Source organism: Arvicanthis niloticus, chromosome 1, assembly GCF_011762505.2.
Source record: "Arvicanthis niloticus isolate mArvNil1 chromosome 1, mArvNil1.pat.X, whole genome shotgun sequence".
NCBI classification, from domain to species: domain Eukaryota; kingdom Metazoa; phylum Chordata; class Mammalia; order Rodentia; family Muridae; genus Arvicanthis; species Arvicanthis niloticus.
The window spans coordinates 100,759,139-100,774,327 of NC_047658.1; the positions used below are offsets into that span (position 1 = coordinate 100,759,139).

The 15,189-nt window shown below is 44.0% G+C and overlaps 1 protein-coding gene across 1 annotated transcript in view; it reads right to left on the reverse strand.

Annotated features, from left to right (window-relative positions):
• The window catches only part of Adam12 (ADAM metallopeptidase domain 12), a 328,831-nt gene that overhangs the window by 4,842 nt on the left and 308,800 nt on the right, over positions 1-15,189 (reverse strand). The window contains exons 19-22 of the mRNA XM_034485928.2: positions 14,963-15,098; positions 14,227-14,335; positions 12,665-12,838; positions 2,138-2,268 (exon numbers count right to left, since the gene is read on the reverse strand). Coding sequence (XP_034341819.1) covers positions 2,138-2,268; positions 12,665-12,838; positions 14,227-14,335; positions 14,963-15,098 — 550 coding nt within the window. The remainder of the gene's footprint in view (positions 1-2,137; positions 2,269-12,664; positions 12,839-14,226; positions 14,336-14,962; positions 15,099-15,189) is intronic.

The following is a 15,189-nucleotide window of genomic DNA, read 5'->3' on the forward strand; positions in this document are numbered from 1 at the left end:
TTCTGTAGACAAGTTCCAAGGTCTGACCTTGGAAGAAGGCTGCTTCTGCACACTGGTGCGTCTCCCAGGTTAGAGCTCACAGATCCCCACCTGAGACTGGAGGCCAGGTTAGCTTCTGGGGTGGAGGTTGGGAGGTGGGGATGCTGATCATAAAAAGGACCTTACTGCAGAACTCCCAGTGACCTATGACAGTCTACCACCCTCCTCTGGAACTGTGCCTCCCATCCATGAGTTGATTTTAGAATAGCACTATTCGATAGAAAAAAAATGGATATGAATAGCTCAGGTAATTCTAAGTTTTAGATTTATTTATCTGGATGTCTCTGCACATGAGTGCAGGTGTCAGTGGAGGCCAGAAGTGATTGTTTCTAATCCCTCTGGAGCCAGAGATACAGAGTTTGTGAGTGACCCAAGGTGAGTGCTGGACACTGAACTCTGGTCCCTCTAGAAGAACAACAGCAAGTGCTCCTAAGCACTGAGCCATCTCTCCAGTCTCAGATTCTATGTTTCTAACAGCCACATGATATAGATGAACTCAGTTTTATCACTAAATTTCATTCAGCTCTTTTCAGCATCTCAGTATGCAATCCGCATAAAGTGCTGAGGGCCATTGACAGGGGCGGAGTTAAGTGTTCAAAACCTGGCACATGTTTATTCACACTTTTTTCATATTTCTATTTTACTTTTAACCAGCTCCAACATGCCTAGTGGCTACAGGATCATGTTGCACAGCTCAAGAGATGGGGAGCCAGGCTGCCATCAGTAGAGGCTAAGACAGGGTGGCCCTTGGGGGCATTATGAAAAGGAGTGCTCCCCTGCCCGCCCATCATGTCCATGCAGTGTTTTAATCCAGCAGAATATTAAAAGTAACCGAAATGCCATGCAAATTTTTTTCCGGCATTTCTACAGTGGTGAACTAGACTATTGTAACCCTTTGACCAGCGTTATCTCTGAGATTTATGAGGCAGTCATTTCTTTTCTAGGCCAACATTCTTCCCAAGAGATGTAATGAATCACTGACGTGTGCCTTTCCCTTGCATAGACAGGACTCACTGAGCATGCCGCTGGCCAACAGTCAGTACCTTTGGGTCTCTGGTGTCCAAAGAGCCCACTGCCTGCTAAAGGGCATGTGAGTCAGACAAGTAGGCTGTGGGGTAAACAATCTGCTACCTGGGCATGGTGTCTCACACCTATAATCCCAATGCAAAGGAGAATAAAGAATCAGGAGGTTCAGGTCAGCCTTGGCTACTAGGGAGACCATGGCTCAGAGTATGCAGCACTTGTCCAGCATGTTCTAGCCCAAGAACTGAGAAAAATCAAACTAACAAAAAGCCCACAAGGGAATAATTTCACTAAGAAAGAGGTTGAGCTGCAGCCTTGACTGATTTCCATGTTGTCAACGCTCCCAGCTACACCAGCAAATGTGGAAGATGGGAGAGCACCCAGCATGCCATGGATTTCACCACAGAGATACCTGATGCGGGCAACCTCAGCAACAAGGATCTCAGAGCAGTGGTTTGAGTCTACATCACCCTTGTTTTAAATGATGTGCTTTAATATTTAATGTTGGCTAAGTTGAAAAAGGCACGAGCCAGCTTCAGTTACAACTCTGGGTAACCTCTCCCCGTCTAAGTAGAGTTTGGACTGCATCTGCTTCATCCCCCGTGGGACAGGGTAGAGATGATCACAGCCAGAGATAGCCTGCACAGGGTGACTCAGCTGTAGAGAAGCCCCTAGGGCTCCAGCTACTGAGCAGCTGCTTAGCCCCCATTTCTCCATAGTCTCCCACAGTGAACTAGTGTTCGGGCTGTGGACTAGGCAGAGAAGGTCTTGGTGAGGATGGTGGAGGTCCAACCTTCATACAGACACAATGTTTTCTTTAGTGCCTGTTGGAGACCAGGCTGGGCTCTTGTCAGCAGCTCAGCTTTCTTGGGTTGTCTTCATCCTGCTATGATCTCTCTGGTAAGTGAGCTATCGTAGAAAGCCCTGTGGTGATGTGCATAGCTATGGTTTACAGTGACAGCTTCCTGGTTATTCTACACTCATCTCCCATCATTCTCATTCAGGACAGGTAGGAAGCACGGCTCAACACCTGATATACCTGCACACCAGTGTGGTTAGTCCAGATGATACCCACCTGATGGGGGCTGGGCGGTGCCCAGGTTCCTGCTGCCCTGGGGTCCTCACCAAGGCACTGGTGAGCCGAGAAGTCCTGCTCAATGGATCAGCAGGCAGAGGCTTCTGAGGAGGGTTGGGCTTGCGGGTGCCCTGCAACAGACAACAGGTCACATGTGACTCCTCAGCTCGAACTGGGCCCTGGACCCAGCAGTCTTCTGGAAGGCAGTGCATGATACTACACAGCCCTGGTTTCATCTTGGGTGTATAACCTGCCTACATTATAAGGTAGGGCCTATTTTTAGTCTTCTTATGGAAAATTTTCTGTAACATTTAAAAGAATCACATAAGTACATTTAAATGTGGGTCATCTGACTCCACAGGTCTTAGAGGTACAGTGGACGGTTGGGTTCTCTCCCAGTGTTCCTAGGGGTGGATATAAATCTACCCATGGCTTCAGACCATTTCCCGTTTCTAAATACTGGGACAATTGTGGATACATAGGATCCACAAGACAGCTCTCCTTTTCTTGGTGTAAAGGTCTGAAATGATAGAGTTGGGTTGCTTTGCAGAACGTGCTGATGCTCTTCCACCTGAATTCGTGTTAGAATTTGTGGGAAGGAGCGATGCAGTGGACAGGTAAGGATCTGTGAGGACACTATGGGTGATGTGCCACTGGCCATGGGAGCAGAGTGAGAATTTGGGGGATATTCTACATTGAGTTACGTCCAAAGGCCACTGATCTGGGACTCCCACAAGTCTATCTATCTGGAAAATGGAGTAAGTAAGCTATCTTAAATAAAAGAACACATAAAATGTTCCCAGCATAGATAATTATTATACCAGAAGTTACTCATGTGTCAGCTTTAAATGCTTAATGGAAATATGAGGAACCCCAAGCTACCCTGTGGGGTACCTTCCTAGCTGTCCCTGGAGAGTACCAGTCAGTAAGTATTGTACACATTGTCCTGGGGCCATGATAGGTCTGGTCAGCATGATGCTTTCCGCTCTTGGTCTCAACACTGCAGGGAAAGGACTCTGAAGGCACAGAGTTAGAACCTCCCACTGCACAGGGTAGGATGTCCTGGTAATTAAGTGAGCTGATGTACGTTCATGACTAGGCAGGGTGGGGCACACCTGTAATGTCAGCCATTGGGGATACACAGGAAAACACATGTGAAGAATCACATAAGACCTGCAGACCTGCACTGTCTTAGGACTAGGCAGACCACGTGTCCAGTAGCACCCAAATGTCACTTCAAACCCTTGTGATGTTTTCACAGTGCTTGTACTAAGATCATGTCTTCAGAGCCACAGAGTGCAGCTCAGAGGTTGCAACACCAGATCCACCCTCCGTCAGCTCCCTGTGAAGAGAAGGGGCCACTACAGAAGTCAATCAAACTACAGCTGTGTGGGAGATATACCAAGAATGAACAATAGACAGACTGGGCTCAGAGAGAGCCACTGGACAGGGGCCAGACAGACAGGTGACATGTCTGCATCAAATTTCATCAAAGGAAACACAAGAGGGCTCTAGAATATAGACAAATGCCTTAGGTAGGTATAAAGATCACAGTGGCTATGTACACTCAGCCCTGAGCATTTGAGCTTGTGAGCATATGCAGAGATGATAATAGGCCCCCCTCACCCCAACAACCCCCATCAGGGGTGGTACGAGGACTGACACAGAAAAGCTTTTAGCCCAGGGCCTGGCATGCGGTTGCCCATGAATAAGAGTTGCTACCTCTGATTGACAGTGAGCCTTGAGTAATGAAGGTCACACACAAATCAGGCTCCATTTCTCATTATAGAACAGAAAACTATGAGCACAATATCCATGCATAATGTAAAAATGAAAGCACACACTCAGCATGAGGAGACTCAGGGTTATCGTTCCTTACAAAGCAATACTAATTTTGCTGTTAAATATGACTAAGTATCCAGTCCCTGTAGTAAAGATAACACCAGGGTTTTATTGCTGTGCAGACGAAAAGGCAAGGTATATGCCACAGTCTGTCTTAATGCATCTGGATTTATCCTGGCAACTTAGAAGATAATTATGGCTTGCCTGAGATATTCTCAATTTATGCTCGTAGTCTTGTTCATCATGTTATCTCAGATAGCTCTCAGCTTTGGGGACAAATGGCATGCTCACCCCAGTGATAAATCTCCACACAGCCAAGATGCTGATGGAAAGTACTCAAGTCCTGAGGATGGCAAAGCCCACCCATTTGTCCTTTATTGCCATGGTCAGGACATGGTACAGGTGAACGCATGTGAGATGTGGCTTTGGTAAAATGTAGCCTTCTCTATAGGAGCTAACAGAGAACTCCAGGGGACTTCCGCTGGCATGTTTTTCTTTAGTCTGTATTCTCAACAACATTCAAACATCATTCCTTTTCCCTCATGTCCTGGATAGAAGTCCTACTTTGTCACTTGTGGTCCCAGACCTCTGATTTCCACCTGAGTTCTAGCAATAGCAATATACTACAGAATTTCAGCACCCCCTGCCTCCCTCCCTTGCCTCTCTCAGCTTTGAGAACAAACATGCCAAAATCACAACATAGCCCTGGTGCCTTGACCATCACCCTGTTATCAGCTTGTACATAATCTACAATAGTAAACATGTCCTGCTATCTGAGGCTTCTGTGTAAGAAGACTGGAGGCCGCCAGAGAAACCCAGAGCTGCCACTGAGGTCCTAGGCTGACATTAACATGTTTCACTGTAAAGAGTGAGTCTGTCTCTGGCTAAAGATTATGGAAATTATGAGCACAGACAAGATTGCGACTATTACCCCCGCAGTGATATGGGCAGCATGGAAATGCTTAAAGCTGACATACTAATGGGTCGCCCATAGTCAGAAACACTCAGGCAGGGTCACTGTGACTTCCTATTCTCCAACGATTAGATAAAATAAATACTTCTCATTTTTTTCCTAAAAGAATTGGATAGCTGTAAGAGAGTAAAATATTTTTGAATCAAAACACAGTGCAAGAAGGAAAGAGGAGACTGAAGCTGGAGGCATCTGGCCACTTAAGAAAACCTAAGTCTTGTTATGGAAACCTGAGTCCTGTGTTGATTGCCGTCTATAGTAAGTAACCCAGAAATCAAAAGTCAGGACCTTTAGGGGAAGCCAGACACTCTGGCTTAATGGCATCATATCCTTTCCCCAACCTCTCTGCAGCAAAACTCTGGAGTTCTGCAAAAGGAAGCATCAGGTTAAGAACTGTCTAGGCAAAAGTGCACACTCTTATCTACTGACAGTGGCTTACAAGGAGGGTTCCCTTGGCACCATGTAGAGTATATTAGGGAAAGTGTTTGCTTCAGTGGTGTGCTGCAGAGAGGTTGAACGGAGACTTCTCCACGTGTTCCAGAATGCTTTATAGAAGCATCAACAAAATTGCTTCCAGGAAGGAGACAGAGACCTAGTGACAGAGGTGGACCACAGTTTCATATAGTCCTTCATGCCTCTGAAATGTCCATATACAGCTGTACACATTGCCTATTACAGATGCAGAGGCTCATGCTGGGCACAGTTGTCCATGTAAAGTCTCCATTTCCACAGTGACAGAAATAAAGGGATGTTTCTCTAGAGTGAGCCATGGTGGTATCCATCACAGTAGCTACCTTTACAGACAGTTGATGGCCCTGTCACATGACCCATTGGTGTGTGACATGAAACTGAGGACAGTAGTCTGTCTCAAGCATACTAGGCACATGGCTAGGAGAGGTCAGCTATAGTCTAAGTCTTCTGTAGCCACATCTTAGATTTACAGGTTAAACACACTCGGGGTTTTGTTACTTCCTGAGGGAGACAGCCAGTAGGGAACAGTCAACTCTTAACAAGACCAGTTTTACCATCTAAAGCATTTGCTACACATCTACTGCATTCATTAGATGAGACTTGGATGTACCCAAGAGGAACAGCCCACAGGCCCTTCTGAGTGGAGCAGCATAGTGTGTAGCATCTGCAGTCAATGGCAAGGGAGCCCCACAGAAGACTGTGGAAGAACCAGGAAATGGATATCACTGAAGAAGGATCTTGGGCATAAGGGCAAGACCTGCCAAGTTGGGGGAGGCCCACAAAGACACCATTCAGCTCTCTCCCACTGTCAGCCTGTGGTTTTCCCAGAGAATGAAGGCTGCTACATAGATTCCTTCTTTACCTTTGCATTTTCCCTAGTAGGGTATATTGACAAATGGACTTCTCTTTCTAATATATACCAGCATTTCTGATGAGCAAGGACCTAACTCATCAGATTGCTGGACCACTGCTGACCACAGTAGTCTATCAGTTCCAAGCTGAACTCACTGCTTGGCGCTGTTGGAGGAATGAGCTGATCTTCTCTCTGGGTGAGTTGGCCATTATCTGCCTGTCCTAAAACTATTTTTTAAATCATCTAGGATATCATTTATATCCTTTGAAAGCATTTATGACAGTTGGCTGTTACTTCCCAGTAACATCCCCAGAGAGTTACTCATTACTCTGGTTGAAGGGGATAGGGAATGTTAGTCTCCTAGCCATTGCACTGTTCCTTCTGCTGCTACTTAAGCAAAGGTCCATGCTCCTGCCTTTTCCTGGAAGAGCCTGTCCCAGACTGGCTGGTCTTGGTTTACAAATATTTTAGGTTGTATATGATATAGATACAGGCAAGTGATTAGAAGTGTGTGTTGGTCAAAACATAGCTGAAAATCTATTTACCCTCTACAGAAGACACACAGTTGCCTTCCATGTAAGTGCTGTGATACCACAGGGGATTTCTTGCTCTGGCCATAGTACTAACAGTGGCCTGTCTTATAAAGACAAAGATGACTATGGCTTTGTTGTGTTAAGAAAAACTGATGCATGCTTTCTGCACCAAATGGAAGCTTTACATAGTACCAATGAACAGCAAAGTGGAGAACCATGGGGATGGAAGATGACTAGGGCAGCTGGCTTGCTGCTCTGAGTGTGCTGCTAACTCTTTCCACTGTAAGTTCTCTTCTTTCCCTCTGCCCATTTTCCTTCCCTTCCCTTTCCTTCCATCCCTGCCCCCCTCCCCCCCTTTTGTGAATGACTCTATCACTATGTAGCTCTGGCTGTCCTGGAACTCTATGTAGACTCTATGTAGAGCAGGCTGGCCTTGAACTCACAGAGATCCATCCAATTCTGCCTAGGTGAGAGCTACTATGCACGACTAACCTTGAATTTTGATCTTCCCAACTCTAACCTCCTGAGCACTGGGATCTGGGGCTTATATCACCATGCCGTCTTTCTATGAACTCCAGGACTTCATGCATACTAGGTAAACACTCTACCAACTAAACCAAATCTCTAACCCCTGCACATCTATTTTAATGCTGCAAGTGAAGAATGTGAGTTCGAGCCCTTAACTTTCCTGCGTTTCCCTCCTTGCCCATGGAATAAGCAGCCTTACTGTGCTCTGTCTTCCTCCATAAGCTGGAGCTTATGGTAGCAACTTCTCTCAGCTCACAGGGATAGAAACACCTGACTAGCACTCAGCTCTGTAGTACCTGTCATGTATTCAGTGCTCAGTGTATACTTGAATGATTTTATAGTCATTAAAAGCACAACACAGGTTCCTTGTACCAAAACAATATACCCACTTGAGCGCGCGCACACACACACACACACACACACACACACACACACACACACACACACGATAAATGTAACAGTGGAAGTGAGTTCTTCCATTGCTGTTTGGATGAAATTTCCACAGTGTAGATACGTGGTGCACAAACCTGGACTAATGTCTTGGATCTAGCAATATTTTCAAGAAAGGACCACAATACACACAATACATTAACAATTAGTCTTCCCAAGTGATGGGTTCAATCTTTAAAAGTCTCTGTTTTTCTAACGCAATGGGGAGCATGATCTCAGCTCTTAGTTCATCTCTGTAACTCGCTGAGATACCACTTCCTAGCATTTCCCAGGAAACTGAGGAGTTTAAAGAAAAATGGATCCTTAGATCAAGTGTGCACATGCATCAGCAGGCATTATTCACATGCCATTTTGTGGGACAGATGTTTAGCAAACCAAATGGGTAAAGCTGGGCAGTGGCACACAGGCGAGGCTCTGCTTGTTAGGAGAATGGCCACTGCTGAACTGAAGGCAACACTCAAATCTGTTTAGGACCTGAGCACATCAAGTCTGACAGTGGAAGAATCTCATGTAGGTCTGCCATGTCTTGGCTGCGTCTTCTCGAGACACAGTTTTCTGTGAGCTGAGAAATGTATTTCTTTTCTGGGACATGAAGCATGTTTTTGTTTAAACTGTAAGTAACTCGATTAATTCCCAGTAAGTGAGAATCTACTGAATGATGGATTTTAGCTAGCCTGTCCTGGAGCCCAAGAATCCTCCCAGCCATGAACCTTGTTCTGCTCTCCTTCCTCCAGTAGTAACAAAAGGCACACTGTAAGCCCAGGAAAATGGCTCCTGACACATCTAGGCACATCTATAATCGTAGCGTTTCTCCGATATGGAGACAAACACAAACACAAACCACAGGCCCAGTCTCAGCAAGGTGGAAAGAGAACTAATCTCTGAAGGTTGTTCTCTGATCATCATACATGTACACACAGGATGTGCACATAGCATGTGCAAGCAGATACAAGCAGGTACTATACAAGGACTGAGCATAAGATGAGAAGCCCACATTCCAAGAGGCACATTTGGACAAGAGAATGAGTTGAGTTTATGGGGGACGAAATGTTTTCTAGAAAGATGACACTCATTCTTTAAATGTAAAGTTAGCCAATGTGCCCCATCCCTGGACTATGATAAATTTGGACAAGCATAGCAGGATTGACCATGGAGGCACATCTGTGTCATGTCATATGGGGTGGTACCCTGGGAACTGTAAAGTGTCAGTGGATTCAATTCCTGCTGCCAAGCAAGAGTCACCTCTAGATACTGTTCACACTTGCATGATATGGATTCCAGGTCCTTATGTTCGATGACAGGGAACGTATGCAGCTATTGGTGTTACTTGTCTCTGAAGAGCTCCAGACAGACAGCTCAGAGTGAGGATGTGGAGTTCCCTATGATTGGTGCTTAAAGGGGAAGACTTTCTTAGTTTCACAAAACAGAAGGCTTTTGGGTGGCTGCTTTGAAGGAGCCACTTGTGTAGGTACTGACAACTGTGGGAGAAAACCATTGTTCACAACTGCTCTTGGGTCATGCAGTCTCTTTGTTTGGCACTGTGCAGAGGTGACACTGCTGAAAGAGGACTAAGAAGCCTCAGGATGAGGGGATTCACTGGGTTCCTGTAGGGATAATCTTTTGTGCACTGTGTAAAGATGATCCTTATTTTTTTACAGATTCCCTGTGGGAATACTGGAAGTGTGTATGGTAGGCACTGAATGATAGTGTATATCCTGAGGCTTACAGCTCCTATTGTATTCTCAAGCAAGCCCACAACCTAGACATGTTTAGAATGTGCCTGTTGCCCTACAGCAAGGTAAACCAAGATAGGCCTCTCTTCCATTTGTTTCTCTGACCTATCAGCAGTCCACAAAACCAACTGAAGAGATAATACAAGGTTCCTAGCTGGTAGTAAGTGGGAGAGAGAGTTGTAAGCATTCAAGAAAGGAGAGTTTCACAAAAGGAAAGATACGTTGATGCAATATTCAAAACCAGAGTTCCTGATATGCCAGAAATCAGAATTATAATAAAGGAAAGAAATGTCTTTAAAAAGAAATATCTACTATATGAGCAATGAAGACTCTTATTATGTGAGCAAATAAGACTACCTTACTGTTATATATTTTTTTTTTTTTAAAAAAAAAGCAGCCAGAGACAGCATGAGATAATTCACATAACACACTCCTGAAGCAGGGCCATGGTGCTTGTCAACATGAGCTCAGGATGGCCAGTTCTGGGCTCCTTGTGCAGTAACCTGTTTACAGCCTGAAACTGGCCGTGATACAAGTTTTTAGATCAAAGAAACCTGCTGAAAGTCAAACATTATTTTTCCTAGTGAGAGTTGCTAGATATGAAGTAGTCTGAGTGTTATCATCAATAAAAGAATTATAAAAGGAAATGAGGTTGTGACTGACAAGATGGAATAAGCATGGCTCACCTTATTCCTTAGTACTTGGAACAAGAAATATCACTAAATAACTGATAGAAAACTGAAAATTAGAGAAATAAAGACTACCTGGTAGACTCTAGAGTCAAGGAACTACTCAGTGGTGGGTCCTTCTGTGTGCACATGGGTGCATGCCAAAGCCCTGTCCAGGAAGTATAAAAGAAGCAAAGAGAAAATGAAATATGTAAATACATACAATCTGGAAATAACTAAATGGAACCAAAGAAATAAAAACAAACTCAAGAAAGCCACCCCTCTGTAGTCACAAGCCTAGGAAGAGGGTTGTCCAGTAAACAAATATTTTGACCATATATGATCTTATTCCAGCTTAACCACAGACAAAACCAACCCCCTCCCTAAAATAAGTGGTCACATTACTTTCCTGGAACAGAGGCTGTGGAAATAAATTGGTGGATTTCTTATCACTGTACAGTCCAGGCAGAAGGGGAAGAACACTTCCCACAAAATGTCAACCTAAAATTCTATACCCAGCCAAAATATCCTTCATGAAGAAAGACATTTTTAGACAAAGGGATAATGCCATCCCAACAACAGGCTTGTTTCAAAGAATAATGAACAAAGTCGTGTTAGGCAGAAAGGAAAATATGAGATGTGGGAGATCAGGAGAGGGGAAGAGCTGAAGGGATCAATATATGAGCATATATAATCAAATTCTCATTGGTTTAAAAAAGTCTGTTTGGCTAAAAGTAAAAGTTCCATGCAAAGTGGCTCTTGATACCCATAAAGGCCACTTAAAATATGTGTATACATGTGTCCAAATATATGTATACCACATGCAAGCCTGCAGAAGTTATGTGGGTTCTGGAAATTGAACCAGGTCTTCTGTAAAAGCAGTAAGTATTCTTAACCTCTGAGTCATTTTTTTTCTAGCTCCAAAGGCCATGATTTTAAGACATCCATTATTTAAAAATGAGGGCAATGAGACCTAAAAGCTCAGGTTTCCACATTTTCCTGAAGCAGTAAAACTCTGGTACCAAGCTATGACGATCACGGATTGATTTTCAGAGAGGCATTTTTTCTCCTAAAGGCAAAGTTTGACCCTCAGGAGACAGTTAGCATATGTGAAAACATGACTAGAAGCGTTATTATCAATTGATAGGGGTCAGTGCTGCTTAGCTTCTCACAAAAGCAAAAGGAACTCTCATATAACACTTAACTAGCCCAAAATCTCAAAATGCAGAGGAAAAAACACTGTGTATAAACAAACTAACAAAATATAAAATTAAAACAAAAACTGATGGGCTCAGGCACATTTATCAGGAACTGATTTAACTATTAGACAGAAAATGGAGCCATTACTTTTTATCTATCAAATAAGCAAAGCTTTGAAATGTCAATCTCTTCTCTGTCTTTGTCATCATGACCTTGCTGGTATCAATGGGAGAGCCTAAATACATGCAGTACTCTAACCAAACATTTAACTTTATCCAGCCATCTAAAGATTTATGTGTTTTCCAATCTCATATTTCACTTGAATCTTTCCTAAAGGAATAAAGAACTCCAAAATGTATCTGTCTAGCTCTTCCAAACAACTGTTTATGAAACAAACCCCACATCTCTCAATATATCCACTCTCTCACAGGTTAATTCCACATCCAAGCAGAATGTTGCTATTGAAAGAACATTTTATAGGCTTTGTAATGACAATGTATGGAGAAACAACTTTAAGACAGAAACAAGCTGTAAAGCTACACACACAGAGAATAACCTCTATGTTAAAGATGTAATTATAAACATATAGAAACAGCAATGGGAAAATATAACAGTAGCATTTGAAAATGATTTTGTTTCATTATTCAAGTTGTCACCATTGCCATTCTCAAAATGTTATGGTTGAAACCCCGGCTTCTTCAGCTGTGGGTCTTTAGCTCAACGTGCAGTAATCTAAAGCTGTTTCAAAGCCACATGTGTACTGACTCAGTGTGTTCTGCACGCTTGCCTATATCACATCCCATGACTTCACTGCAGCCTTGGCTCTGAACACACGACACAAACTGTCACACCATGTACTGCTGACACACACTGCCCAGAATGCCTCAGCTCAGATTTAATACTGTTATGTTTTCTGCTTACACAGAAACAAAGACTTTTAATATTTTTCTATCATTTTTTTTTTTACCTATCTACCCAGAGTCATATAAAAATTCCTCAGGTAAAAAGTGCTCACAGTAGAAAAGTTTTAAGTTCTGAATTAGATGATACATTATACTGACATGCAAACAACTCTGAATATTTAAAAAATTATTAATTACAAAATATTAAAGTATCTTATGATTGCTATACTATAGGCACTGTATGTGGGTTATCTCAGTCAACCATCTGATTAACTGACTTCCATTTCATACGGTCACTATGTTAAACAATTTGCCCAAGTTTACATGTTAGCAAGTAGTGGAACTTGGATCCCACCCAGTCAGCATGGGAGGCATACCTGGGCCTGCCTGACTGCAGGATTGGCGGGCAGGGGCCTGGCAGGGCCACTGGGTGCACGTGGTGCCTGGTGGAGAGGCAGGAGCACTCGCTGAGGTGACTGAGGCTGAGGGACGGCTCGAGTGTTGAGGGGCCTGCTGATGTCGATGTTCTGGCATTTCAGTGAGTGCCTGTCCTGCGTGGTCAAAGCAGAGTCAGCTCTGATGGATTTTGCTAGCCAAGGGAAGAGCAGCGCTAACTGGCCTGTGACCACTGTCTATGTAGGAATGGAAAGTCCAGGGTGACCATTCAACGAACTGTAATTACTTGTTTATAGTTCAAATTCTACAGGAAGCACCCCATAAATCTGGAATAGAGAGATATGTTTTTATATAGATTAAAAAAACAAACATTGAAAACCACAAAGATGACAGTGGCATTTGGAAGGCTGAGGCAGGAGGACTGAGAATTGGAAGCTAGTGTTTGCTATAGAGAACATTCCACCTCACTCAATCCATCATTAGGCTGGTTTAACAAATAGATTAAAAAAAACTTGATGTACCAAGTATGAAGACACAGGCTGGACCGCAAGGTGTGAGCTTAGTGTGCACAAGGGTTCTTGTGAGAACTACCTGCTCCAGAGGCAAGGTGCTCATCCCCGGACAAACTTCCTTGTGTTTGGAGGAGGAACAGAACTGGTGCAGCTGCTCTGGTATTCCAACACCCTTTTTTATAAATATCTTTATCGAGGTATGATTGTTCCCAGATAACTGAATGTATTTAATGCTGTGTAATTAAATAATTGTATTCTTTTTATTTGTTTGTTTTGTTTTCTAAGACAGGATTTCTCTGTGTAGCCCTGGCTGCCCTGGAATTCACTCTGTAGAGCAGGCTGGCCTTGAACTCAAGAGATCCACCTCCCTCTGCCTCCTGAGTGGTGGGATTAAAGGCGTGCATCACTACCACCGGGCCGAGTGTTCTTATTCTTTAACCGACTTTTTGTTTTCCATCTGTGTTTTTGTATTTTGAACTAAATATGCTCCTCGAGTACTGAGATTACAGGCATGTACTATGATGGAATTCAATATTTAAGACTTCTATGCCTAAGTAAAACATTGAGACATTGAGGAACCATGAAATAGCTAAGGATAAGGATATATAGCTCTTTAAAAGAATAGGGTGGGCATGGCTTCCACAGTTCTGGACAAAACTGAGGCTCAGTGGAACTGAGACACAGGCCAGAAAGCTCACCTAGACATAGCTGGTGGCCCTGGATATGATAGGCAGGGCCTCATAACAAGAGTTTGCTCTGGATGTGTTCCCAGTGGGGCTGCTGCAGAGATTGATCATGGTTTATAATAGTCACATACCCTACTGTGTGTGGACACTGACTGCCTTATCAGAATCTTTTAGGGACCCTTGGAGGGTTACTCTGGGACCTACCTCTAGGCCCTGACTACTGCAGGGTAGTGGGGTTATAGTTGAACCAAAGGTGCCAACTAAGCATTTCACAGAGATGATGGAGCCCTGTCTTCCCATGCAACCTCACGCCTTCTCAGCATACAAAGTTCTTGTGTGACCTACCTTGGGGGTGTTGAAATGTGGTGACCGGCTCATCAGCAGGCCTTTTCCAAGAGTGTGATGAGCCTGGCCAAGGTGAGGGCCACTGGGTGTCCGGGAAGGGTGCACACACCTGCAAGACAACCCAACAACTGCTAAGCAAGGGCTTGCCCTCCTCTTTGTGCTAACTTCTCACATCCTGTTCCTGCTGATACTTAGACTGTCACTTATTTTAATTCCATGGGACAGATCCTCAGGGGGAAGCATGATCTAACATGCCTATGAGATGAAAAATGAACATAGATTCCTGCTCTCCAGCCACTGTTCTGTCAATTTAGTTAACTGAAAACCACGGAAACAGCTTTGGGCACACAGGAGATGTTTTGCATGAAGCTGGCATGTCAGCGATTGCATCTCTGGGCACATTTGGGCCCAAAGCTCTGCCATCCGAGGACCACATTCCAGTGTCCACATGCCTTGTAAAAAATACTGATGCAAAGAGTAGAGAAGACTCATTCGTGGAATTCACCACCACATGGCTTATTTATGTGATGGACAGCACATAGCTAGAAGAGAGAGTCAAAGAGACAGCTGGCCTGGCAGACATTACAAAAACATAAACAAACAAAAGAAACCCAAAGACCCAGTGTTACTCTCCAGAGAATCTGCCCTGTCCTTTGCTGATGATGGTGCAGCTGACACAGTGAGAGACAGTTTGTTGAATATTCTTTCAGCCATTGGTTTTTGACCACTGACAGACCTTAGCTTTTCCATGGTGGTTTTCTTATGTGTGAACAGCAGCCGCATCAATGTCTTCCTTTTGAGATACACCACAAATCCAGCGGCGAGCAGACACAGGATGCTCACCAGGATTCCTACAGTCAAGCCCTGGTTATCTGAAACAAAACACATTTGGCTCAGGGGAGGAGGCCGTTCCAATAAAATACGGGAGACATTGAGCCGTGACATTTATGGCAGAGCAAGCTC